This window comes from Vespula vulgaris, chromosome 7 (assembly GCF_905475345.1).
Source record: "Vespula vulgaris chromosome 7, iyVesVulg1.1, whole genome shotgun sequence".
Lineage (NCBI taxonomy): Eukaryota > Metazoa > Arthropoda > Insecta > Hymenoptera > Vespidae > Vespula > Vespula vulgaris.
The window spans coordinates 3,778,708-3,803,560 of NC_066592.1; the positions used below are offsets into that span (position 1 = coordinate 3,778,708).

Consider the following 24,853-nt stretch of genomic DNA (forward strand, 5'->3'; position numbering starts at 1 on the left):
AAAAGAGAGAGAGAGGAAGAGGGAAAATCGGTGACCCACTTTTTCGCGACAACGACGCAAGTCGCAAGAAAATACATAAAAGGAACACGCTCGTTCGAAAGGGTCCGCAACGGGCATGAATTTTCGAAGGAACTTCTCGTCATGCATTTTCGAAAAGGATTTCGTATATCTACATGTTTACGCGTTCGAACGATTTTTCCTCTAGGTACTAGGTATAACGTTTTCGAGATAAGAAGGAAACGTGATCTCGCGTGAAAGGCGAATAAACGACTAATTTTATATCTATCGTTTCAAGTACATAAAGTAAGTAAGCCTCTTTATTTCTCAGAATGATCTTTACGAAATTGTTTATTTACCCTTGACGATAAGTAATATCACGCACGCACAACATACATACAGAGTTACATTCTTTCTAAATATCTCAATGTTTATATTTCGAAGTTGGAAAAAATGTTTATCTTTTTCTCTCCCTCTCTCTTTCTCTTTCGAACTAGTTCTCAACATTTTTTTCAATAAATTTCTCGCGAAATACTATTTCATTGGAACGATATTACTTCAACTAGAAACTTAAATAGACATCATTTAAAAGCTATCCGAGTAACTTTCGAAATGATCATTTCAAAGAAGAAGGAAAAAGATTCTCGGTCAAAAGATACATATACATATATATACAAAGATACTTCGAGCAACCCCGAAAACTCCTGTCTACGATTTGTCGAACACCAGAAGTACATTTTTTTGCTTACGTTTCTTACAACGACCACGATAGTACTGTTTACATCCTGTATCTTCAATAACACGAGAGAAGATCCTTTTTCGCGCTTTTATCGAGCAATATTTCTATCCTCTCGAATTTCTTTCTTATTTCCTTCGTGTCGCATGTGCCGACTTTGATATAAATTTTTCCCTTCGGCTTTTTCCCCGATTGAAAATGTCTTCCCTTTAAAAGTGGTCTTGCACAACAACATGAAAGTAGGTAATTCGCCTAACCAGAAAAGTTTAACTAGCGCAAGCATAATTCGTGCTAATTCTGTGATAATCATGAAATTAGCAAAGCAATAATCTCAAACTATGATAAGAATTGTAAATTGTACTCTTTTCTCTATTTTTTTCTTTTCCATAGATATGAGAAAGAGAGAAAGAGAGAGAAAGAGTAAAAAAGAAAATTGCAGTGTATGCAAATATACGTAGTATGTAACGATCGCATTGGTACATACATTCTTGCACGCACAGAAAATATTGAAAAGCCAACGTTGAAAAGAGAGGTTTGCTCTTATGCACTTTTACAAATAAATACGATCCCTCCAGGAAAAATTTTTCTACGCTTTGATATTGTAAAATTTATTTCTTCGAAAATTGACTTGTCCTTTGATGCAGGAAGAATATATTATCTTATTCGACGAACTATCATACGTATCTATGTCATCAAATTCAATAAAATGCAAAATACAAATTTGTACAATTTTTATCTGTTCATAATATAAAAAAGAAAGAAATTTATATAATATCTAATTTCATAGAACATACAACATATTCGTTGATCTAATTAATATATATTCAGAAATGTATTATCGAGTTACATAGTATCGTTCCATTAAACATACGAGGTGTAAATAGAATTTTCATTATTTAGCTTATATCATATGAATATACGTATATATTATAGAATAATAGGAGAAAGAGAGTTCGATGAAGTCCTGCTAAACGACTAAATAATCGCATATCGATCGTATGTAATGTACGACTAATTAATTATCCGGAGCGTATAATTGGTAACACACGTAAGTAGAAACGAGCACGATCATGGAGGTCGTCGATGGTAGTACCGAGCCTCGTGTTCCTGGGTCTTTCGCGGTTTCGACCCTCGCGCCGTCGGTATAATTATCTATGTTTAGTACCACGTGATTAGCAACGCAAGCTTCCATCTCATTGATCCAACCTACGTAGATATGTATGTTTGTATATATACGTGTTAACAAACACATCACCAAAGACACACACCTAATACGTCCCTATATCTATATATTTCTAACTTCACGTACGTACATATTTATGTTTGTACATGAACGTGTTTACATACACATCACCGAAAGCACACGATTATATATACACATATATATGTATTACTAACTCCGGAAGATCGGAAATTCGAACGTCCTATCGCCTCGATATGGAAGACTCGTAATACAAAAAAAAAAAGAAAGAAAAAAACAAAAAATAACAAAGAAAAAGAAACAATCGATAATCGATGATCGGTCGTAGGCGTTTATATTCGTCGTTCGGAGATAAACGCTCCGATAGACGACAATAAAAGAACGAAATAATATACACAAAACCTCCGTTTGTTCGTCACTTCCGTCTCTCTCTCTCTCTCTCTCTCTCCCTCCCTCTCTCTCTCTTTCTCCTTCTCCCGTTCTCCTTTTCTCTTTCTCTCATTCTTTGTTTTGAACAAATAAAAATTTCAACGCGCTCTGACCTAACATACTAACATCCTTGAAAAACTTGTGAAATAAAACGCGTTCGTATATTCATACTTTATCAAAGGAAACATATATGTTGTATGTACGTACGCGCGTATTAAATTCATATCTGAACCATTAATATCGATATATATTGTTTTACTTCATTACATTGAATGTATCGATGATAAAATAAATGTTACTATAAATGTATTTGTGTAAAATCACATGTCACGTACAATTATCTAGTTATCGTTAAAAAAAAATTATTATTATATATCATGTAATTAAAGAGGAATAATATATTATCAACGAAACGAAGGTATAATCAATAACATCGATACTCGTGAATTATTATCGGTAATTTTCTAGAAAGAGGATTATCTATGAAGAAGTAGGTGTAATTTAAAGAGAATTTTAAAAAATCTTAACACAAAAGAGAAAAGGAGAGAGAGAAAAGAAATAGGATTAAAACGAAATCTATTTCTACGAAAAGCACGTATTATTTCTTTGTTCGAAGCAATATTGCAAAAATCGATATCGTACTATCTTTCAATTTTGTAAGCTGCAAAAAGAGCACTCTCTCAAAGCGGACTATTTTATTAGCGTTCTTCTAGTTCACGCATCCGTACATATACGGGGCTATAGAATCGCGTAGGTTTTACGATCGTCAAAGATATATTATATTCAGTGTACTCGACATACCACGGATGTGTATTCGATTGACATAACATAGTATATATTGTAAAGCGTATAGCAGATATATACAATAGTGAAACATGAATTAGATTATTTTATTTTTAAATTTATAATCTATAATCAATGAAATATCTATATATGAAAATCATATTTAAACTCGACTTTACTTTCATCTTTGTCAAATACTACCATTCTTTCTAATTTTTAGTTAATTTCCCTTTTTTTCTTGTCTTTGTTTTCAAAATAATTCAAATCTTTTATGACTGATAGAAAGTATCACATTATAAGTATATATATATATATATGACGTCTGTCACACACATCTCAAATAATACCTCCGGAACAAACAAGTTCTAGAGTTTCTCATTTCCCTTACGTCATTTTCGATGTTACGTAAATAATACTTCCTACAAGATTATTTAATTAACTTTATCTTTTACGAGAGAGAAAAAGAGAGAAAGGGAGAGAAAGAAAAAAAGAAAGAGAAACAGAGAAAGAAAGAGCTTCGAAACAAATATCCAAATGGAGTTTCGTTGTTCGCCAAAATTTTAAAGTAAGAATCACCTAGTATAATGGGATTTTCTTATCATTCAATCTCAACGACAAAGAGTCTTACAATACCCGACTTCAAATTTACTTTCTTTCATGAATAATATGGAAAGCTTCGAAAAATTTTTCTCTAGAGCAAGTGAATTTGTATACGCTGTATCGTATATCGATAAAAATCATGTAAAATGTCTGTACATAAGGAAAAAAATTTGGAAAGTAGTAAATTTTATCTGATCGAAAGAATGAGAAAGAGAGAGAAAGATAATCTAATTTTTGTTAGAAGAAACAATTGGATATTTCACACGTCATTTCAATACGATGGAAAATATTTTTTGTTGTTGTATTTCTAGACAAGAATTCCTATAAGATTCCTTACATGTAACCATCTCGCAAACGTCTCTAACCGGAACACAAATCTGCCAAGGAAACTGATTAATTGCCGTCACGTCGGCTAACTAAGTATAAAAGTCCGCGTAATCAACGACCCTTGACAAAGATTCTTTTCGAGGTAGAATCACTAACCGTAAAATGAAATATACAGTGGAAATTAAATACTATTACGACACAATGATATCGATATATCTAGTTTATATATCTTGATCCTATCATTTGTTGAAAAGATAACTCGTGACACCCGTAAAAACTCAATCGAGTACGATCGAATGGATTTCTATTGGCGAACTCGTATCTAATCCTATCTAAATCTGATCGATGGATGAATAAGAATAGGAGATTGCTTCTCTCAATGCTATCTTGAATAATCCTAAACAATCCACGTGAAACAAAACATAATATAGATGCATACCTATCAATGTATAGTACATATGTATATATACCCACATATATTTCTCAGAAATAACCACATATAGATATCTTACGTAAGCACACTTGTAGATAATATTATATAAAAGCTATAAATATATAAAACATATATATATATATATTCTATGTATAATATTCTATATAATCAAATCATATTCTCTAATATGAATCAAAGATTTATTTAAATCTTATATTGATATAAATCTTTGATTTTTATTTCAAATATAAATTTAATACAATATATATATATATACATATACTTATTTATTTATTTATTCATATATATATGTATATAAATATAAATATAATCATAAAAAAGATGTAATACATATTATACATATATGAATTTAATGTACATTATACGTATATTTTAAAATAGGCCGAAATCGATTATGATCGTACCTAATGGTAAGATCGATCGACTCGAGCCACGAAGTCGAACTAAATTCGATGTAACAGCCGCAGACACACAGGTACCTATCCTTCGCACGAGAATGCACAGAGAATTCTATTATTATCAGCACACGTGCCCCCGTATCGGCAGATAACCGGCACACGTGCTCCGCTAACGTTTTCATACGTCAGCCAATATTCGTAGGCGTTTTTTAATAACTATATCGCTTAACTCTCTATCTTTCTTTCTCTCTTTCTCTCTCTCTCTCTCTATCTTTCTTTCTCATCCCTTCTTCTCTACCTTGCCTCCTCTCTCTCTCTCTTTCTTAATATAGGTATCTACATTTACCGTAAGTCGATATTAACATCGATCTTTCTCTACACCGAACTTACTCGTTGGACGATTTAGAAACAGCTTTGGAAGCCTTACAACACTAATGGCTGACAATAAGAATCGTGGCGTCATCTTTCTTACATGTCTAATCGATAAAAAAAAAGAAAAAAGAAAAAGCTTTAAACGCATTCTCAACGGAGACACCTATTGTGTGTATAAAAATCTCTTTTTTTTCTATCCCTTGGAGTATATTAGAAAAGAAAAGAAAAGAAAAATGAAACGATGTCGAACAAAGATAAAAATTCTTCCAAAAGAGAACATAAACAGTGCAAAGACAATAACAATCTTTAAACATCTATTTTATATATAAAAATCTGTTTTTTTCTCTATTTCTTTGAGTGTATAAAAAAAGAAAAGAAAAGAAAAGAAAGGAAAGATAAAAAAATCTCCGAAAAAGAAAATGTTGATATTTTCCAAGGTAATTTAAATTTTTTCCTCTTTTGCTATTTTTTTTTCTTCTTCCTTTTTTTTTACAAAGAGGATACACTCGACAAAGTATTCGAGCTTGCAAGCTCGAAACGAGAAATTGCTAGGAGAAGAAAATTTCTTTGAAGAATCCTTGCTGAAATACGAAGATTCTTTTTCGACAGAGCTTAGCGAAGTTGAACTTCTCAAACGCACGGCTATTTTAAACGGGTTACAAACTGCAAAGCAACAACATTGGATTGATCGTTGAACTTTCGTTAAATCTCGTAAATTTTTGAAGAAGAGAAATTGAAAGAAAGGGAAAAAAAAAGAAAGAAAAAGAGAGAAATAGAGCAAGTAGTTTTCTCGATTACAATCAAATGAACCTGTGTAGATTTTTTACAAATAAACTTTTCAAAAGAAATTTTGAAGTACTTTTTAACGAGAGTTAAAATTCACCAAGTAAATCATTATTATAATTTTTGTTGTCGTCGTCGTCGTCGTTGTTGTTATTATTATTATTATTATTATTATGATGATGATCATCATCAGCATCATCATCTTTTACGATGAACACGACGAGAAACAAAATTAAGAACATACAATCTTACGTTTACATATAATGAGCTATTTTAATTTTGCAAGATTGATAAAAATGAGATAATAAATTTTTATGGTAAATATAAAAAAGAATGTATTCTTCTATTTTTTTTTGTTTGCTTATTTTATTTTTTCGTCAGAGATTCTGCCAGCATGGCCTAATCGAGTCAAATATTATAATAAAAGATATAACTTCGTTCTTACAATTTTTCCTTCGTACTCAACCAATCATCCTTGCATTCTTGAGAATCTTTGCTGCACGACGAATTCAACATGGGGTTTCTTTTAGCAAAGGATTATCGCTAGGCTTCTAAGTATCATTACGTGCCACGATTGACTGCTTGTAGGTAGATACATATGATAAGAATATACGAAAAGTTTTTAATTCGTTTGAAAAATATTTACTTCGTTTTAATTTTTTTAATAAAAGTATATATGTTACGGATATTAATTCGATAAGTTAATAAAAACCATTATGAAGGTTAATTCTATCAAACATATTCAATTTGATTTTAAAATATACGGTGAAAATACGGAATATCAATCAAAACAATTAATTTTGGAATATGCGTACCACTGATTGTGATATTGATCAAAGTTACATATTTTTCATATACATATTCATAACTTTTATATATATATATACATCAGCGATAGTAATAATGTCCAAAGTTTTATATTTCTAGTGTATACGTATTTTTAACTTATAATTAGACCATTTCTCATAATCAACAGCAGATATATTTATTACGTCTGTTTTGTTCTTATTATGAAAATGAATGATATCAGTCAGTAAAATTGATGTCTCTAGAATTTACATAGATATGTAAACATTTGTCATACGTATACGAGACAAGTAGGAACATATTTCCCGAGTTCGTTCTCTCTCTCTCTCCCTCTCTCTCTCCCTCTCTCTCTCTCTCTCTCTCTCTCTGTCTTTCTCTAAAGAGAACAAAACAGAGAGCAACTAGAGAAACGAGATAATTTCGAAATGAAAAGAGTCACAGTGTGACGAAAGCACTACGGGATCATGATACCTTTCTAAAATAAGCTAACCCAAATTAATAAGAGGTAAACAAACTCGTAATTTTAGAAAACCCTTTACACAAAGAAAGACGAGAACAGGTCCAGGTCATGAGTATTTCCTTTGTGCGAACCGATTCTTCGGAAAATAAGGGACGGACCCAAGTTACGTCGGCCATTATATCGATTTCCTTTTACGAGCTCGAACATTCCGCCTCTTTCGTCGACGCATTACCCGACACACAAACTTAATAGAAAATTTTCGCCGACAGGATATTATCTTAGACGGTTCACTCTCGAAGATCATTATCGATTCCATGTCTTACATTTTAAAAAGAGACGAAGGAAAAAAAAATCGTTTTCCGATCCTCTCACGATTTCACGTTCGATCGGTCTGAAGGTCGAGACCTATAAGTATTTCTAATTTATCGTTCATTTACAGTCGATCGATTAACGTAGTGCGAACGAACGCTCTTCTTAGCCTAGTTTATTAAAATACTAAGGAGCAAAAAGGTGTATATCTATAGAAAATTAATCAGTTGACGAGTTAATCGTGTTAACAGATAACATAATATCTAGATACGTAATATTTCGTTTTACAAAAAGAACTTGTAATTGTGTTTCGGATCGTCGATATTTCTTATGCGCGATTTTTATACCGGCACCTTAAACGATTTCACTAAGAACGTAGATCCATCTTATAAAAGAGCAATCCCGTGGCACGAGAAAAACGCATCCGTGCCAAAAAAAAAGAAAGAAAAAATGTACCTACCTAAAAAATAAAATAAAATGAAGAACAGACCAGCTGTCAGCTGGCACACGGGAAAATGCGAACGTCCGTTTGCGTTTTGATTTCGAAGAAAAGATAAAGTATCTCACCGGTAACGAGTTCTCCGCGTGAGAAGGAAGCATTGTTAAATCATACTCGTGCCATCGAGGAAGTAACTCTTCCGATGAAATATATTCTACGTCGCATACATCGTTCTTCGACCTTATACATAAAGAGATAGAGAGAGAGAGATAGAGAGAGAGAGAGATAGAGAGAGAGAGAGAGAGATGCTTCGAAGTCGTTATAGAAAAAAAACACGTGCGAAGAATATTAAAAGTCGATACATTAAGTATATCAAAAACTATCAACTGAAATTTTATCTCGCAATGAAAGTTAACCGACTCGAAAAGTACATATAAAACTAAAACTAAAATAGCGAATGTAAAAAGTTATTATTAGAAGAGTCGGCACAGTAAGTATACGCTTTTTTTATCAAAAATTATGAACTGAATTTTTCTCGTACAACAAAAATTAAACAACTCGCAAAATACGTACAACAAGAACAAAAATGGCGAACGTAGAAATTTATCGATAAACGCGTACATGCACACAGTTAAAACTCGCGATTATTAAAACCGAGAGCAGCAGCAGTAAAAACGGAAACGCACCGACCGACCTTATCACGATTTCACTGTGAAAAATAATTTTCATCGGCGATTATGATCGGACGGCGTAGTTCGACGGCAAGTGTGTCAGGAAAAGCAAGAGTAGCGATGGTGGTATCGCGCGCCCGATAACGACTGATTATGAGTACGGTCAGAAGATAATGATGTCGTTTTATAAAACATTGCTAGATCCTACGTTCTCTGCATTTAAATCTCGGACAATTCTCGATCATTGAAACACACGATTTCTCGATATAATCTCGCTTACTATAATTGTAACGTATGTATTTATACATATACATAAAGAGTATTTGATATTCGATACTATCAATTATATCGGTACGTTGTTCGATCTCAACATGGCCGATTTCCCGCCAAATTTTACACTTTCATGTATATATATATATGTATGTATGTATATATGTATGTGTATCTTATATATAGATATGTATGTACGTATGTATCTACGCGTGTGCGTGTGTATATATACATGTCTACTGATAGAAAAATAATTACGTTCAAAGAATCGTTTTGTTATCGTTCTTAAACAAAAATTCAAAGACGACATTTCCTAGAATTTCTAGGTTAGAATCTTGAAATTTTTCGTTCTCGATCGAATCTTTGCAATGATTCTCGAACATGAGATTAAAAAGTAATTGTAACTAATATGAGGAGCCGGTAGATAATGTCCGGTACAAGATAAATCAAGCAAGCAAGAAAAGCACGATTACCTTTATATTCGCGCCCTAGTCTCGTTTGTGGTTTTACGGTATGCACTAAAAATAGCCAGCACCCATAAAACTGTTTGGTGAGAGAATCTCGAGAAGAACGAGAGAGAGAGAAACAGAGAGAGAGAGAGAGAAAAAGAGAAAAAGAGAGAGAATATCCGGACGACGCGAGCGCGGTTTTAAGCAGTAACGCCCCGTAACCTCGATATTCGATCGTCGAAAAACTTCCCTCGCGTATTTGCGAGGAAGAAGATCGAAGATAAAGAGTGAGAGAAAGACAGCGAGAAAGAGTGAGAGAAAAAGAGAAGAAACACATAAGAAGAACAGTAATAAGATATAGAGACGAAAAATTGGCACTTTCGTAAAAGGAAATAAAAATAAAAAATAAATAAAAAAAGGAGAATAAACTGAGACGAGAATGAAAGCGACAAAAAAAGAGGAAGGAGAGGGTTGAATGAGAGGTTGGTTGGTGTCAGAGGGAAATGATGGCTCGAGAAATAAATAAAAGAAAGACGATGAAATAGGCGCGAAATCCAAAGGAAAGAAGAGAAAGAGAGGGAGAGAGACAGAGAAAGAGAGAGAGAGAAAAAGAGAGAGAGAAAGAGAGAGAAAGAGAACGACAGAGAATATTGGCTATTAAGATCGGTTAACGTTCTTCTCAAATAAGATAAATCGATTATGAATCGTCACTTGGAAGTGAGGATTCGCGTTGTTATGTACTCACTTTATTCTTTTCCAGGCTGACAGATGAAAGCCCGTGTCCCATGCCGAGGATGTTCTTCATTTTGAATCGACGATCTGACCGTGCGCGGCACTTGGAAAATCGAAGGACCGTCGCTTCGCCCTGTATACGTGTAACCTCATCACCGTATTTCTAGTATCGTCTTATTCGTTTATAAATTACTAACAGGAGATACGATTATGCTATGATATACATATACGGCCGATTTTCACGATGAAAATCGTTCGATCGCGCGTGCCTGCGCTCGCACGAACGGCTCTTAGGAATCCATGACAGGTACGAGCCACGGGTATGGTCGCGAATCGCATGCGCCATGAGCAGAAGTCATCCGTGTTTTCTTTCTCTTTCTCTCTCTTTCTTTCTTTCACTCGCTCACTCACTCACTCACTCACTCTCACTCGCTCGCTCGCTCGCTCGCTCGTACGCGCGCGCTCTCTCTCTCTCTTTCTCTCATACACTCTCTCTTTCGTTCTCTTTACCGCCCTCTCTCGCAATCTTCCGTGCCTAACTCGTCGATATGATCGGTCGGTACATAGATGAGAAACTCAAAGGAAAATTTCAAATTCTATTATTACGAAACAATAAGTTTTGATAATTTTATGACTAAATTATTTTCAATTGAATATTTTGAAAAAGTATGAAACTTGCCTTTTTCTTTTGTTTCTGTTCCTTTTCTTCGGTCATTGCAATAACATAGATTTTGTATCTTGTTCGTATAAAACGAAGAAAGTAAGAAATGATACGTCGAAGCTCTCTACTCATATTTGATTTAATACAGATATAAAAATTCAATAATTAATGTTTTCTTCTTAAATTAAATTAAGAATATAAGATTCGCGTATAAATAATTATTCAAAGCATTGATTTAAATCTTACATAATGTTTAAATGAAAAAGAGTACACGAATTCGTAATCGTTAATCAAATTTTGTTCCTGCATGTAATTTAAATTTCTGTTTGTTTTTATCTTTTTTCTTCTTTCACGTTACTTAGAAAGATTAACGTATAACAGATATTTAAAATATTTTAATATGTCGTTTGTGGGACAAAGTATACACATTTCTTTGGAGTATACATATATATGCGTGTATATATATATATATATTTAATCACATGAGTAGAATTCAACATAGACAGACGAAAGCGATCATTCGTTACGCTATTACCATCGATCCAAAAATTTATACTCACAAATTCATAAATTATGACAAACATATTCAATAATTTAACATTCATTGAACGTATATCGGAACGATCCTTACAATGTATTACGTAAACGATCTACTGCAGCGGCAACTGTACAAGGGCAGTTTTTACGATGATACCAAAGTGATTATTATTTTATTGTATTTCTGGTCCCATAATTTATGAAAGACCAGTAAACAGTACCGATAGTAGAGACCGCATAATTAAATTTTACTATTTTGTGATTCTACGAATTACGTATTGAGAAAACTTCATAAAAATCATTTAACGTAATCTATATTAAATGTAAAGCATTATAATCTATCGTTCAAAATATCAATGATAATTATATATAATTTATCGAATTCCGGATAAATATATTTATCCTATATATTATATATATATATATAAACAAATCGATGATAAAACACAATGGCACAAAGGAACTGAATCCTTTGGTATCAAGATTATTTCTCATCTATATGCTTGATTTTCTAAGTTATTTTAAATGTTTTGGATCGTTGCATTAAAAATGCGTCGCAATTAAAATGATTTTGAGAAATTTATATATATCTGATTTGAGATTACTCATTTACACAATGCATAGAGCGAGACTTTACTAGCACCGCGTCTCGTACAAGCCACTCCGACCTATATATCTAACCCATTTTATAACATCATGATCAGAGTAATTCAACTTAGATTCAAATACTTTCAGATAACGAACTTTAAAACCTGATGGAGCGAATGGTACCTCAAAGTTCATTGATATCGGTGGCCTTGTCCATTTCTTTTTTGTATCTGTTTCAAGCAAATCGATTTCTGCTGAAAGTTGCGTTTCCTTCATACCAGCCATTCGTTTTATCTTCCAAACAATAGCATTTTCAGATGCTTTATATTTGGCTTTTCCTTTCAAACAAATCAACTGTACTCCTGCAGTATTTAAAGGTGTCGGTACGCGTACTTCTATTTTTTGTCCCAGCAATGAAGGTTTAAAGTTTGATTTCAAAACAGCTTTAACTTCCATTTTCGTGCGACCCACTTCTCTAACCAATGGAATAACGCGGAACGGTAACGATATATCTTTTGTCGTACGATACCTGAAGTAAAATTACATAAAAGAAAAAATATAAAATCTCATTTTTTTATTGTGTCTTAAGAAACGAAATGAAAATATATTTACCTCATTAACTCAAATTCACCATCAGGTGGTATAAAACTAATGGAATGTTCCGTTTCGAATTTACTGAGCTTAACACACTGATGAAATTGGCAATCGTCGATAACAACAACGGGTTTACCAGATCTAGCACCAGAAGGATCATCACCTCCACCTCCTAACCCACCACCCCCTTTCATGCCTTTAGATTCCATAACAATTTTATCATTGATACCAAATTTACATTCTGGCATGCCAGACAAGTAAGACTTCATTACCACCTATGACAAAAATAAAGGAAATTATCAGTAATATGTATTAACAAATTAATTAATGTTAAATATTTAAAATCATTTAACTGACCTTTCCTGCAACGTGTGCACTAAGAACTTGGCCTTGCGGGCTCATCAAGAGATTCACATATTCTAATACATCCAGGAAAAGTTCATTACGACGATATTTTATACCTTCTCGTCGCCATCCTATCTGCCCTGTTACTTGTGATGTTATTTGAGCTTGTTCCTCTTTTGTTGCTGATTTAACTCCTTGTTGAGTAATAAAGGTTTTTAATACACCGGTGTCACAATTTTGAGGATATCCAAAATCCAAAATTTCTAAAAGTTTTAAAAATGAAAGTGTTATAAATGCTGATTACATAATCCTTATAAATATAAAGAAGTGGACTAACCATCGAGTAATTCATAAATCAATACAAAATTGTTCTTGATATTTTCCTCTGATATTTTACCGAAATATGATTGCATGACGTCAATGATCTTGAGAAGAAATTCAAATACCATTGCAGCATTGACATTTTGCTTAGTGACAGCAGCCAACCAGATATTAGCACGTTTTATATGAAAAAATGACGTTCTAGCGATATTGGTCACAGGAGAGCGTACTTGTTGGCGTGCATGGATAACATTAACTCGAAATGCATCAACAGCATTTCGACCAATGTCATCACGATATACTCTGGATATGAGTACCTCTCCTTTATGATTATAAACAAATAAACCCCCTATCATTTTGATAGAGGATATTTCCCACTTCTATGATTATAATGAATCTGTGAAAAAATAACCAAATTTGTCTTATATTATTTCTGAAGAGATTATTTCAAACGATATATAACAAATTAATGTTCGTGTTTAACAAATTATGTTCGTGATCTTTGTTCAAAAAAAGGAAAGTATTTCAATTGAGAATTTAATTCAAATGTTTAAATAAATCGTACGATACTACTGATTCACAATCATGTCTAAAAACTATCAGACTCGAAAGATATTAATGAAATCCAGTAATTTTTTAAATTTAACATACGTTTTATATTTAGAAAGAAATAATATAATAATGCTGATACAATGATAGATAACGCCCCATCTCACTTTATGAGTGACATTTTAGACTATTGCATCTTGGAGGCGGTTGGTATTATCGATCGGAAACGAATACTATCTCTACAGCAGACATCAAAAGTATAACATCAAATATCAATTAAAAATAAATAATATAAACTTATAGGTTACAATATTTAAAATATTTCAACGTCACTTACTCATGGTTATATCATACGGCTAACATGGAAAGTAAAACTAATTCGAACGAAGCCGTAAGCTTTCGAGGAACGAGTACAGGCCTATTAGTACGAGTGCAAACTACTGATGAAAGCAACACCCACTTTTCGGTACTACATTAGTCAAACTAATATCTCATGAAAAATCAAATCTTTATCTTATTTTTTGTGAGAAAGATATTTATTTATAATAAATGTATTATTATAACAACACGTTTATTTTATCAATATTTTGTTCTTCATTTCGTTTAGTAAACGATATATTAGTTTAACATATATTTATTATAGTTGATAATATGATTCAAAACCGGTAGTAGTATGTACGTAATGACCGTACATCATATATGAAACAGTACAAGGAATGCAAATTTTTATTTTTAATCCTGAACTTTTAGAACTTTATATCATGCGCATTACGTTACTTTATTAATAAAAATAATTATACAACATAATTCGAGGAAATTTGCAAAAGGGAATTTTCGTTTTTTGTGTTCTTAAGTATAGTACGAATAATATAACAAAAATTTATCTGCATTTTATCTTATGTTTATAGTAAAATAGCCAAATAGTGTAGTAAAAAATGATTTCTCATTAATATATTCACATTGTTCATGTAGTAATGATTGAAATATAAGAGTCAAATAATAAAGAAATATGTAATGATTTGTTATTAAGAATAAAATTCTTTAATATTTAATAAAAATCTTCTTCTGTTGTTTTAGCATCTGTCGTTTTATTTTTTATCTGTTCTTGGTTGTTGTACATCTCTGCCACTTGCTGTGCAGTTGTAGCATCTTCACAATTCTTATCATCACGTACACGTATAAATCGTGGGAATCGTACTGATATGCCTTTTTCCGAATCGACCTGAAATAAAAAGTAAAAATAATATAAATTTTTTGTTAAAAAAAAAAAAAAAAAAAACTACTTCGTATAAAATATAAAAGAAAATTGTACAATTCCGATAGCAGCTCTATGGACAGGTGACAAAGAAAGATCTGCACATTTTATTTCCCAAACTTGAATAGGTTCGAACCAATGATCCGGTTCGTGACTTGAATCGAAACGATAATACGACTTCGATTGTGATATCAAATGTTCTTTGAAAAATTGCGTATGCTTTTGAAGATCTTCTTCGCTAAATCCAGTTCCAATCTGTAAAATAAATTCATGTTTTTTGTACTTCACTAAATAATTTATGATATTAATTTTAATATTACAAACATACTTTACACAAACTCTGATACTCCTCATTTTCTTTATCATAGCAAGCCAAAAGAAAACCTCCATAAGTACCAGTTCTCTTTCCTTTCCCAATATATCCACCAATTACTACTAAATCTAATGTATCACCCATTCCATCTAAATAATCTTTCTTCAATTTCAACCAATTTCGAGACCGTTTAGCAATTTCATACGTTGCTTCTTTTTCTAATGTTTTAACCATTAACCCTTCACAATTTCCTGAAAAAAAAAAAAAAAAAAAAATGTAATTCAAATTCAATTTCTAAATATATGTATTAATAAGTTATGGGCATAAATTGTTCTAGAAATAATTTCAACCTTTTACAGATTCTTCCAAAAAGTCTTGAACTTCTTCTATCTTTGAAGTATCTAAGTTTGTAGCAAATTTCCATTCTCCCTCTACTTCCATGAAATATTCTTTTAAAAGCTGACGACGTTCTAAAAATGGTTTTTGAACGAGAGATTCATTGTTTAAATATAATAAGTCGAACATAAATACACAGACTTGTACTTTGATATCTGCTTCGTTAGCATCCTATAAAAATTAAAGTAGTAAATGTATTATTTTATTATATAGTGTAAGTTATATATGATTAAAAATATTACTTTGCGTTTACGGGTACTCAATACTTGGAATGGAAGAATTTGTTTATTTTCCTTATCCCAGGCTACTGATTCACAGTCGAGAATACAATTAGTAACATTATCTTTTCGTGTATTTTTGAAACGCGCAATTATATCAGGATACTTGGAAGTATTATTTTCTTGATTTCTACTGTAAATACTAATTTCACCATTGTCCTTCAGATGAATCTAGATATTTATTAAAATTATTTCAATTTATATATATATATATTTAATAGATATATTATATACTGAAAATAATAACCAACCTGTGCTCTTTCACCGTCGTATTTCCACTCGCATGTAAACTTTAAGCCTTCAAATCGCGTTAAAACTTCTTGGACTCCCTTTGTAGGATGTGCCAGCATAGGTTTAATAGGTACTCCTGGAGTAATTTTACATCTTTCTGGTAGAGACTGAACCCCTTCTTTTAGTAATACTGGTATGATTAGATCATAATTAGGACATTCACTGAAATAAAAACATAATACTTAAATAGGAAACAAATAGAAATATTACTTATAAAAAGTATTAGAAATATGAAATAATAAACATTAAGCGCAAATAATGAATCTAATAAAGTATTCTTACCAGTAGGTAGTTTTGATTACAAGAGCAATTTCATCATATTTTTGTTTGAAATTTTCACGTGACATATTTTTACTGACATTTAAAGTTTTAAATGGATAATTCTGCTCAGGTGGTGTCTTAGTACATGCTAATGCCAATGCCTGAAATAATATTTATTTTTGTAAAATGATCACTGCAGTTAATTCATTTTTATCATGAATTTTTTTTACCTGCAAAAGAGATTGCTCTGCCAAACCGACTCGTAACTTGCCAGCTAAAGATCTAATAAAGTATCTAGCTTCAGTGAAACGACATGCAACAAAAAGGGTCTGAATTTTATCTAATTTCTTGGAAAGAGACTAAAAAAAAAAAAAAAATGATTACTAAAAACACTCGACATACAAATTATATGCAAATTATAGTTTCACTTACTGAATGACCTATCATTTGTGCGATTTCTTTCAAGGTTGTATATACACGCGACACTGTAAGTGGTGCTGGTTGGAACATAGTTCTCTGGTTTGAACGACTTCCTTCAGCCACAATGCCAATATCACCAACATTTTGTACATCTACTTTTAATTGAGCCAGTGTTCGACCAGTACACTGTGCTATTGCCTTCAAAAGATTCGTTTCTGCCACTCCTAGAATAATACCTGAAATAATAGCAACAATTACAATTCCACTTTTCTCTTATTTTTGCAATTTTTATTAATATTTTGTTATCTCAAATTTTATACCTTCGTATGCAGGTGCTAATTGATTCAAACATAAATATATACTTGGTAATAAATCGTTTGGACTTAAAACTATAACGGAACGAAAGTAATTTGATAATATGTCAATTATTTTTAATCTGGCACTTGTCTCTTCTATCAATTCCAAAGTTCTAGTTAATGCAATATATGGTACCCTAAAAAATAGGAAAAAACAATTTTAATTACAATATTTTTATATCCATAATCTTATTTTATAAATACTTAGAATTAAGAAATCAAATAATTGGCTTACATTTCACCTTTTTTCCAACAAGCATCATTTATTGGATGATACTTAGGTGCACTTGGATCGTAAAGGTCAACAGTAGATGTTTTGTTGTCCTCCTTATTAGATTTGGGAGATTTATTTTCTTTAGGTGCTAAAATTGCAGTTAATTGTAGTTAGTATTACTTAATTAAAAATATTGTTAATTTATGAGTTTTAGCTTATGAAATTGTATATATATTTACCAAAGAAATTATTCTTCTTATTAGTTTTTTTGGTAATTTTAGATCGTTTCAAAACTTCTCTTTCACTTTCTGAATCACTTGATTCAGTATTTGATTCAGTATCAGATTTTTTTCCAGAAATATTTTTTTTTTCTTCGTGATCTCCTTCGTCTGAACTATCTATTGACTAATATTTATTCATTATAAGTAATAGCAACAGGTTAAAATTTATGTAAAGTAATGATAATTTATATATCATATACTTACAGATTCATAACTTTCATTATTCTTAGAATTATCTAATTGAAACACTCCTAAAACTTTATTTTCTTCTTTCTCATTTTTCTTTATAGATTTTGTGGATTCTTGCACAATACTTGATTCCAACTCTGCACTTGAATCTAATTGCTGTTCTTTTACTTTTATCGATTTTTTAGTAGCTTTTTTAGGTGTATTAGATTTTTTATTTTTTTTTCTTTCTTGCACTATTATAAATAATATAATAAAAAAATAATATAAAATGAAACAAGATTACACTAAACATTAACTATTTTTTACATATATATTTAATATTAAAATAACAAAAAAATTACTTGAATTATTTGCATCTTCTTGATCCTCATTTTTAGTAATTGATTCAGGAGATCTATAAAAGTTAAACGAATCTGTTTCTGATATGATAATTAAACATGAATCATAAATATATAAATGCATGTAATATAAACATAACTATTATCATATATAACGGTAAATAAAAAATTACCTAGTTGAATTTTTGTTATTTGGACTGTCTTGTCGTTTTCGTTTTCCTTTTTCTTTTCCTTTTCCAGAACTTAACTCTTTTGCATGTTTGACACTAGTATTACTATACAAACAATTAAAACTACTGTTCAAAATGATTCTATGCACTTGACGTTCAAGAGCAAAACGTGGAATTAATAAGGTAGACAAAGGAAATGTTCGTACATAAAATGTTATTAATTTTAACATGTTAATACGTTTGCTTTACCTTAAATTATCCTCACTGTTGTCTGTATTTTTTTTTGTAAAAAATGATCTGCAATAAAAAGTATGAAAAAAAAATTAACAAAACTGTTATTACAAATATCAAATATTATTGTTAATTAACGGTATTTATTTAAATTACGTTATGCTTCGTTGTATCATTTCCGCGCCTTATTTAACCAAAACAAAATAAAACATGGCGACGTGGAATCTCATTTCTCAAAACATCAACGCATATGAAATATTTAATAAATACAAATTGCATATGTTTATTCATAAACAATAATAAATATTTTTTATCTAAATGTGAATGTTATTATTTATTTTTTCTCGATATATTTCTTTATAATCAGTAAAATATCAGATTAGAAAATGATTGGACAGTTACATGGAGTACACTTTTCTTATTGGATGATGCAAAACATAGTGAAACGTTAAGGCTGTTCTTACCAATGGTATTATAATAATTTAAAATGAGTGCATGCATACTTGACTGATTTTTCAACTGAATCATATATAATTCATAATAAATATAAATCATTATAAAAACAAGAATAATGACAGCCCTAAGTATTAATAATCTTTTTTACACAACAAATTTTATTATATTTATTACTTAAAACATTTATAAAAATAAAAGACCAACACAGAGGTAAATAAATAAATGAGAATTATATCGTAAATAAGAATTATTATTTCATTCTTTTTTGTTTTAATAAATAATTTCTGAGGGCAATTTGTTTATCTTTGAAAGAACGTTTCACTTTTCCTGTAAGCTTGTGTTTAATCATTTGATAATTTTTGGTTTTTTTCTTTTCACGATTCGTTTTACTACATAATGGATTTTGGCGGCCATCTTTATAACCAAATTTTTCTCTACCTTCTTGAGATTTCTGAAAGAAAAAAAATATGTCATATTTTTAGAAATATGAATGATATACTATGCATACCTTTACAGTTTCTAATCGTGCTTCCTTATCATGTCTACGTTTTTTATGAATATTTTCGATATCACCAAGCTTAACTAATTCTCCTCGATTTTCATCGGATGAATGTGGTCTTTTTACACCAAACTTAGCAGGCATTATTTGTCGTTTAACTAATGCCATGTCAATTCTTTTGAAATCTTCGTCCGAGAGTAAACGTTCAACTGAAACTAAAGATGCCTGTATTTTTTTTTCAGCAGTTAACTCCTCTTTCTTTTGTACTTTTGCTTTCGCTTTCCTCTCTTCTTTTTGCTTTCTTCTCCTTAACTTTTTATCCCTTTTCTTTTCTCTGGTTTTTAAACGCGATTTGTTTGTTTTTACACCTTCTTCAGATAATTCATGCTCTTTTTTATTTTCAATGTCAACTTCTTCTTTACAATCTTTTTGTTTCTGTTCTTCTACATTTTCTTCATCTTCGATATTGTTTTCATCATCCGTACTATGATTATCAGAAGATACATCTGTTTCATCATCTGTAACCCAATCTTCTTCATTAATTTCCTCATTACTATCTTGTACATCAATCCATTGATCTTCATTCTGCAGAGAAAAAAACTTTCTCAAGATATTGTAAATTTGAATAATTATCATGATTGAAAACACAATCAGATAAATTATAAGTATGATTATACATTAATTTACATACCTCACTATTTTCAGAATCTATTTCTAAAGTATCATTACAGTTACTATTAAGTAACACTTCTGCTCCTGGAACAAAATCATTAGCAGCTATTTCCCCATATTTTAATGTATCTAAATTTATTGTAGCTTCAGTAGGACGGCCCCTATATTTTTTGTGTAGTAAACTTGGCATTGTTTGCCTATAGACGGTAATTAAAGATGCTGCTGCCATCATTACACTACGTTCTCGATAATGTTTGTATTGAGCCAAATCTTTTAAAAGATCTGCATTCATAACCAATGGACATCGTGAACATATTTCACGAACAGCATTCAACCTAAAAATGAATTTTATATTATAACTCATGTCTATAAAAAAATTGTATATAAAAATATTAATAAATGATATACCCAATGGCCATAACATCTCCAGAATTTCTTTCGGTTACAAAATTATTCACTAAAGTTTTAAGAACAGGTTCCAATACATCTGGAGGCACTAATTCATGACTAGCTTGTGCTACAAATTGTAGCAGTTTTGTTACTTCTGTAATTTATAATAATAATGAAAAGTATATATTGCTACATGAATAGTAATTTCTTTTTTGCTTTTTTAATTGAAATAATTACCTCTTTGATGAGGTTGCAAAAACCGTTGTAGATAAGGGTAAAAATTAAATAGAAACAAATTATGCAAACCAATAAGTCTAGAGATAACATCTAAAGTCATTAATTTAATTTCAAATCTATCGTTATTTTTTTCTAATTGTTTAAATAATTTTTCTGCAAATCCTTGTGGGTCATGAATTAAATGTAATGCAGAAAAATTAAATTGTGGTGCTTTTACTTTCTTTTTTTTAGATTTCTAAAATATTCATGATGAAATTAGAAATATATATTATGTAAGATATATAACATAAGTGAAAAATTCATTTAAAAAATGTATTACATGTCTTTACTCACAACTAATAACTGTTTGGCCTTCTTCAACATTCTTTCACGCTTTTTTGTTTTCTTATTTACTTTATTAGCCATCATAACTTCTTTAATATTGGGTTCATCATCACTGTCACTGCTGTCACTATCTTCCTTTTCTTCATCATTACCCAAGAAAAATTGTAAACTAGTGACGACTACTTTTGTAATTTTTGAAAAGCAACCAGTAGATATAATATTTACTGTTTTTGCATCATTCCATACATTTTTCTTGTACAATTCTATCATAACATCAGCAGACATTTTTGCAGCTCTAGCATTAGTATCTTTTAACATTGTAAATATAAAATTTTGTAAAGCTGTGTTAACTTTGGCATTTTTATGTTTTGCATTAATATTTTTAATATCAGTAATAATATGTGTTTGGAGAAATTGTCTTAAAGCTTTATCTTGACATCTTAAGAGCTCAAAAAATAAGCTGAGAAGTGTTATTGGCTCTAATAAATATTTGTTGCGCATCTGGATCAATGCCTTACAAAATGTCTGGAGAAAATTTGTATAAAATATAATCATTAAAAAATGTCTTAAATGAACATATGATCAAAATAATAAATTAATACTTACCATTCGCATATCATTGTCTAAAATAGTATTATGTTTTTGTAGTATATCTATGATCTCCTGAGGAAAAGTTTTTAACTCATCTGGGTAACAATGGGCAACCTAAATTAAAAGGACAAAATTGAAAAACCATATAGATTGTTAAAACTAATGTACAACATACATAAATGTAGACATAAAAACATTTAATATTTCATTAATATTTGTATTGAAAACTTATCGTAACAAATTATTAGGAATATATGTATATGTATTTTAATAATATTTTTTATTATATATCAAATATAAAAAATTAATACAAAATTATGAATAACTATATTAGTACATTAAATATGGGTACTCTATAGCAAATACATTGTGATATAAATTATATAAATTAAATAATAAAAACCAAATTTTGTGCATATGCATTAAGAAACAATAGAAATATAGTAAACAATGCAGTAATTGCTTACAAAATTATAAGTCATATAATTGTATCATATAAGGTCAAAGAGCAGTCTTCAAATATTTATAACAAATTAAATTTATGATGCCAATATGATAAGTATTACTCAGGATCAAACAAATAATCTCTTATATTCATTCCTACTGTTTTTGCTATAATCGATACAAAATTATAATTTACACAACATTTTAATTTTGGTTCATCTAAATTATTATTATCAATAGATGCTAATAATCCAAGTTGATACATTGTAGGAATTTGAGCAAGTAAAATAGCATTCACATCAACTTTTTCATCGAGAATAGTACAAAATATAGCAAGCAATCTAGATATAGGAAAACTATGTGGACCAGATTGTATATTTTTTGTTTTTTTTCTAGATATTTTCTTTTTTTTTTTACTGCTTAATTTCATAAAGATAGCTTTATCTTCTTTAGGAGGATTGTATGATGCTAAATAAGCAGCTATCAAAATATATTTAGCATAAAATGGTAGTTCAAAACTTAATGCCAATTTTGCAGTAGATTCAATTTCTTTGGACACATGACTATGCTGCACAAAATCTTCTGTTGAAACTCTAAGATATATAACTTCTAAATTGGATATTAATGTAGTTGAAATGTTTCGCCATAATCCTGAAACATCATCTTCTCTTACTAATCCAGATTTTATTGGTTCTATATATTTATTAAAATTTATTTTAGCCATATAACGAAGTTCTTTAAGATCTCTACAAAATCTATAAAATACAGACAGAAAAAGATTTAAGTAATTTTTATAAATAGTATTACTATAATCTTGTGGTTTGTATGACAACAAAATGTCTAATATTTCTTCTCTGGTATACTGGGCACAATGAATTTTGATTGGTTCAAATAAGCCAATTTGTGTATAACACTTTTCCCATACCACATTGCTTACAAAGATTGTACAAACATTAATATTTGATAATTCTTTCAATCTTAAAAACACTGGTAAGAGGTGATTATCTGTATCTCTCATGTACATGCACTTATCAAGAACGATGACAATTGGACGTTTATCGTACTTTGAAATTAATTGAAGTTTTGTTATAAAAGTAACAATATTATCACACTTAAGGCTTCCAATATTAGCAGTAAGACTTGGGCTAGATATTGGATCTGGGATTAAATCATTTAAGATATATTCAAATATATGTTTGTTGTTTATATGTTCAATGCAATTAACAATACTAAAATTATATTGTAAATATTTTAATAAATGCAAAGTAACTAATGATTTTCCTGTAGCAACATGACCATATATAAAAATACTATTTGGCATTGGTTCATCTTGTATACCTATCAAAGAATATAATTGTCTTATAATTATTTCGCGACATTTTATTTTTGTATTGAGATTTTGTAAACAAGACTCCATTATTGAAATCATCAAATAGGTTTTTAAACGTAAAAAATATTTGGAAAATCTTATTTATTATATCTGAAAGAAAAATTATGAAAATATGTATGATATTATGAATATATTATAAAATATTATGAATCATGTATATGACAAAAAAAAGAAGGTCAATATTTTGCTTAATTTAAAATGCAATTACTCACCTGAGTCATAAATATTACTAATTCATCGAGACTTTTATTAAACTTATTTGGAGCCAAATTGAATATATCCAAAGTAGCCTTATAATGAAGATATTGCTGGAGAAACTAAAAAAATAAGCAAAAATTAGTTATCTGATACATTTCAAGTGAATAAAAAGAAAATAAACTACTACTGTTGAAATCAATATTTTAAAGAAAACTTACTTCTTCCTTGTACGACTCAGGATCACGCTTAATGAGATTTTGCAACTGTGGAATATTGTCTGGAAGCTGATTATTATGGCGAACCATTTTTCCTCTTCATTTATAACAAAATTGACAGATGAAGTAGAAAGTTTTCAACACAAAGTTACACTTATTTATCGTTCATATAAAACAATAAATAAAATACGTAATATTCATAAAGTATGAATAACTCGATATATTATTTTGTTATCTTTTGAAACTGTATATGAATAAACTTACAATATTAAAATCTATTATTTTTATATATAAAAAGTTTAAAATCAAAACTTTAACCGAAAAATTATGCACGTGGACGTAATCATGTAATAAAGTTCCCATTCTCACGTACCAATTTTTTTTCATTCGTAAAATGTATCTAGTAGTACGTAATACCAATAGAACATTTAAATAGTTGGTACGACTGGATTTATTTCTAAAATATTGTAAATACGTTCAAAGAGCGAAATTGTTTATGAAATTACATTAAATCTTTATATTACGTATAATTTTTGTTTGTTTGTCTTTTTTATAAATAATTATTGAAATGGTAAAGAAATATTCAGATTTAAACATCGAGGCATGCGCAGTGAGATAGCTGCCATAATGCT

At 30.1% G+C, this 24,853-nt stretch overlaps 5 protein-coding genes across 12 annotated transcripts in view; all 5 read right to left on the minus strand.

Moving 5' to 3' along the window:
* The window catches only part of LOC127065192 (calmodulin-binding transcription activator 2), a 51,699-nt gene extending 40,581 nt beyond the window's left edge, over positions 1-11,118 (minus strand). For 3 of the 5 annotated variants that reach the window (XM_050997203.1, XM_050997200.1, XM_050997202.1), the window contains exon 1: positions 10,231-11,118. The gene's annotated coding sequence lies outside the window, so the exon portion shown is untranslated. Of the gene's footprint in view, positions 1-8,668; positions 10,205-10,230 lie in introns of those variants that run through there. The other 2 variants (XM_050997204.1, XM_050997201.1) reach the window with 2 other exon arrangements.
* Positions 11,119-11,258: 140 nt separating this feature from the next.
* On the minus strand, positions 11,259-14,303 carry LOC127065197 (AP-2 complex subunit mu). Of its 2 annotated transcripts, none has more exons than XM_050997218.1 (5): positions 14,150-14,303; positions 13,280-13,660; positions 12,955-13,205; positions 12,616-12,872; positions 11,259-12,532 (listed from the first exon to the last, which is right to left on the minus strand). In XM_050997218.1, the coding sequence occupies exons 2-5, from the start codon at positions 13,617-13,619 to the stop codon at positions 12,052-12,054; spliced, it is 1,329 nt and encodes a 442-aa protein (XP_050853175.1). In that variant the 5' UTR covers positions 13,620-13,660; positions 14,150-14,303; the 3' UTR covers positions 11,259-12,051. The 2 variants fall into 2 exon arrangements, with proteins under 2 accessions (XP_050853175.1, XP_050853177.1); XM_050997220.1 differs by lacking the exon at positions 14,150-14,303 and adding an exon at positions 13,915-14,062.
* Positions 14,304-14,691: 388 nt separating this feature from the next.
* LOC127065194 (DNA ligase 1) lies at positions 14,692-19,134 on the minus strand. Of its 3 annotated transcripts, none has more exons than XM_050997214.1 (17): positions 18,962-19,134; positions 18,824-18,871; positions 18,578-18,670; positions 18,408-18,460; positions 18,082-18,299; positions 17,836-18,001; positions 17,618-17,744; positions 17,347-17,519; positions 17,039-17,262; positions 16,837-16,965; positions 16,628-16,767; positions 16,306-16,507; positions 16,019-16,225; positions 15,731-15,947; positions 15,396-15,631; positions 15,125-15,322; positions 14,692-15,034 (listed from the first exon to the last, which is right to left on the minus strand). In XM_050997214.1, the coding sequence occupies exons 1-17, from the start codon at positions 18,979-18,981 to the stop codon at positions 14,861-14,863; spliced, it is 2,625 nt and encodes an 874-aa protein (XP_050853171.1). In that variant the 5' UTR covers positions 18,982-19,134; the 3' UTR covers positions 14,692-14,860. The 3 variants fall into 3 exon arrangements, with proteins under 3 accessions (XP_050853171.1, XP_050853170.1, XP_050853169.1); XM_050997213.1 differs by having other exon boundaries at positions 18,578-18,679; positions 18,962-19,132; XM_050997212.1 differs by lacking the exons at positions 18,824-18,871; positions 18,962-19,134 and having other exon boundaries at positions 18,578-18,817.
* Positions 19,135-19,490: 356 nt separating this feature from the next.
* Positions 19,491-24,576, minus strand: LOC127065195 (protein SDA1 homolog). The gene is made up of 9 exons (XM_050997215.1): positions 24,225-24,576; positions 24,021-24,125; positions 21,990-22,088; positions 21,393-21,908; positions 21,060-21,294; positions 20,841-20,976; positions 20,452-20,767; positions 19,770-20,345; positions 19,491-19,712 (listed from the first exon to the last, which is right to left on the minus strand). The coding sequence occupies exons 1-9, from the start codon at positions 24,309-24,311 to the stop codon at positions 19,512-19,514; spliced, it is 2,271 nt and encodes a 756-aa protein (XP_050853172.1). The 5' UTR covers positions 24,312-24,576; the 3' UTR covers positions 19,491-19,511.
* On the minus strand, positions 22,390-24,125 carry LOC127065198 (origin recognition complex subunit 5). Its single transcript, XM_050997221.1, has 2 exons — positions 24,021-24,125; positions 22,390-23,898 (listed from the first exon to the last, which is right to left on the minus strand). Exon 2 carries the CDS (start codon positions 23,845-23,847, stop codon positions 22,537-22,539), a length of 1,311 nt encoding a protein of 436 aa, XP_050853178.1. The 5' UTR covers positions 23,848-23,898; positions 24,021-24,125; the 3' UTR covers positions 22,390-22,536.
* Positions 24,577-24,853: the final 277 nt, after the last annotated feature.

Bases quoted from the DNA above. Each gene is read 5' to 3' on its own strand.
- LOC127065194 (XM_050997212.1), bottom strand. From the start codon at position 18,804: ATGTTAAAATTAATAACATTTTATGTACGAACATTTCCTTTGTCTACC. The intron at 17,263-17,346 runs GTATAAAATTTG...CTATTATTTCAG, and splicing joins ATTAGCACCTGCATACGAAG to GTATTATTCTAGGAGTGGCA. The intron at 16,226-16,305 runs GTTGGTTATTAT...ATAAATATCTAG, and splicing joins ACGACGGTGAAAGAGCACAG to ATTCATCTGAAGGACAATGG.
- LOC127065198 (XM_050997221.1), bottom strand. From the start codon at position 23,847: ATGATTTCAATAATGGAGTCTTGTTTACAAAATCTCAATACAAAAATA.
- LOC127065195 (XM_050997215.1), bottom strand. From the start codon at position 24,311: ATGGTTCGCCATAATAATCAGCTTCCAGACAATATTCCACAGTTGCAA. The intron at 24,126-24,224 runs GTAAGTTTTCTT...TTATTTTTTTAG, and splicing joins CTGAGTCGTACAAGGAAGAA to TTTCTCCAGCAATATCTTCA. The intron at 20,768-20,840 runs GTATATCATTTA...ATTCATTTTTAG, and splicing joins GGAGATGTTATGGCCATTGG to GTTGAATGCTGTTCGTGAAA.
- LOC127065197 (XM_050997218.1), bottom strand. From the start codon at position 13,619: ATGATAGGGGGTTTATTTGTTTATAATCATAAAGGAGAGGTACTCATA. The intron at 13,206-13,279 runs GTTAGTCCACTT...TAAAACTTTTAG, and splicing joins GATTTATGAATTACTCGATG to AAATTTTGGATTTTGGATAT. The intron at 12,533-12,615 runs GTAAATATATTT...ATTTTACTTCAG, and splicing joins GGTGAATTTGAGTTAATGAG to GTATCGTACGACAAAAGATA.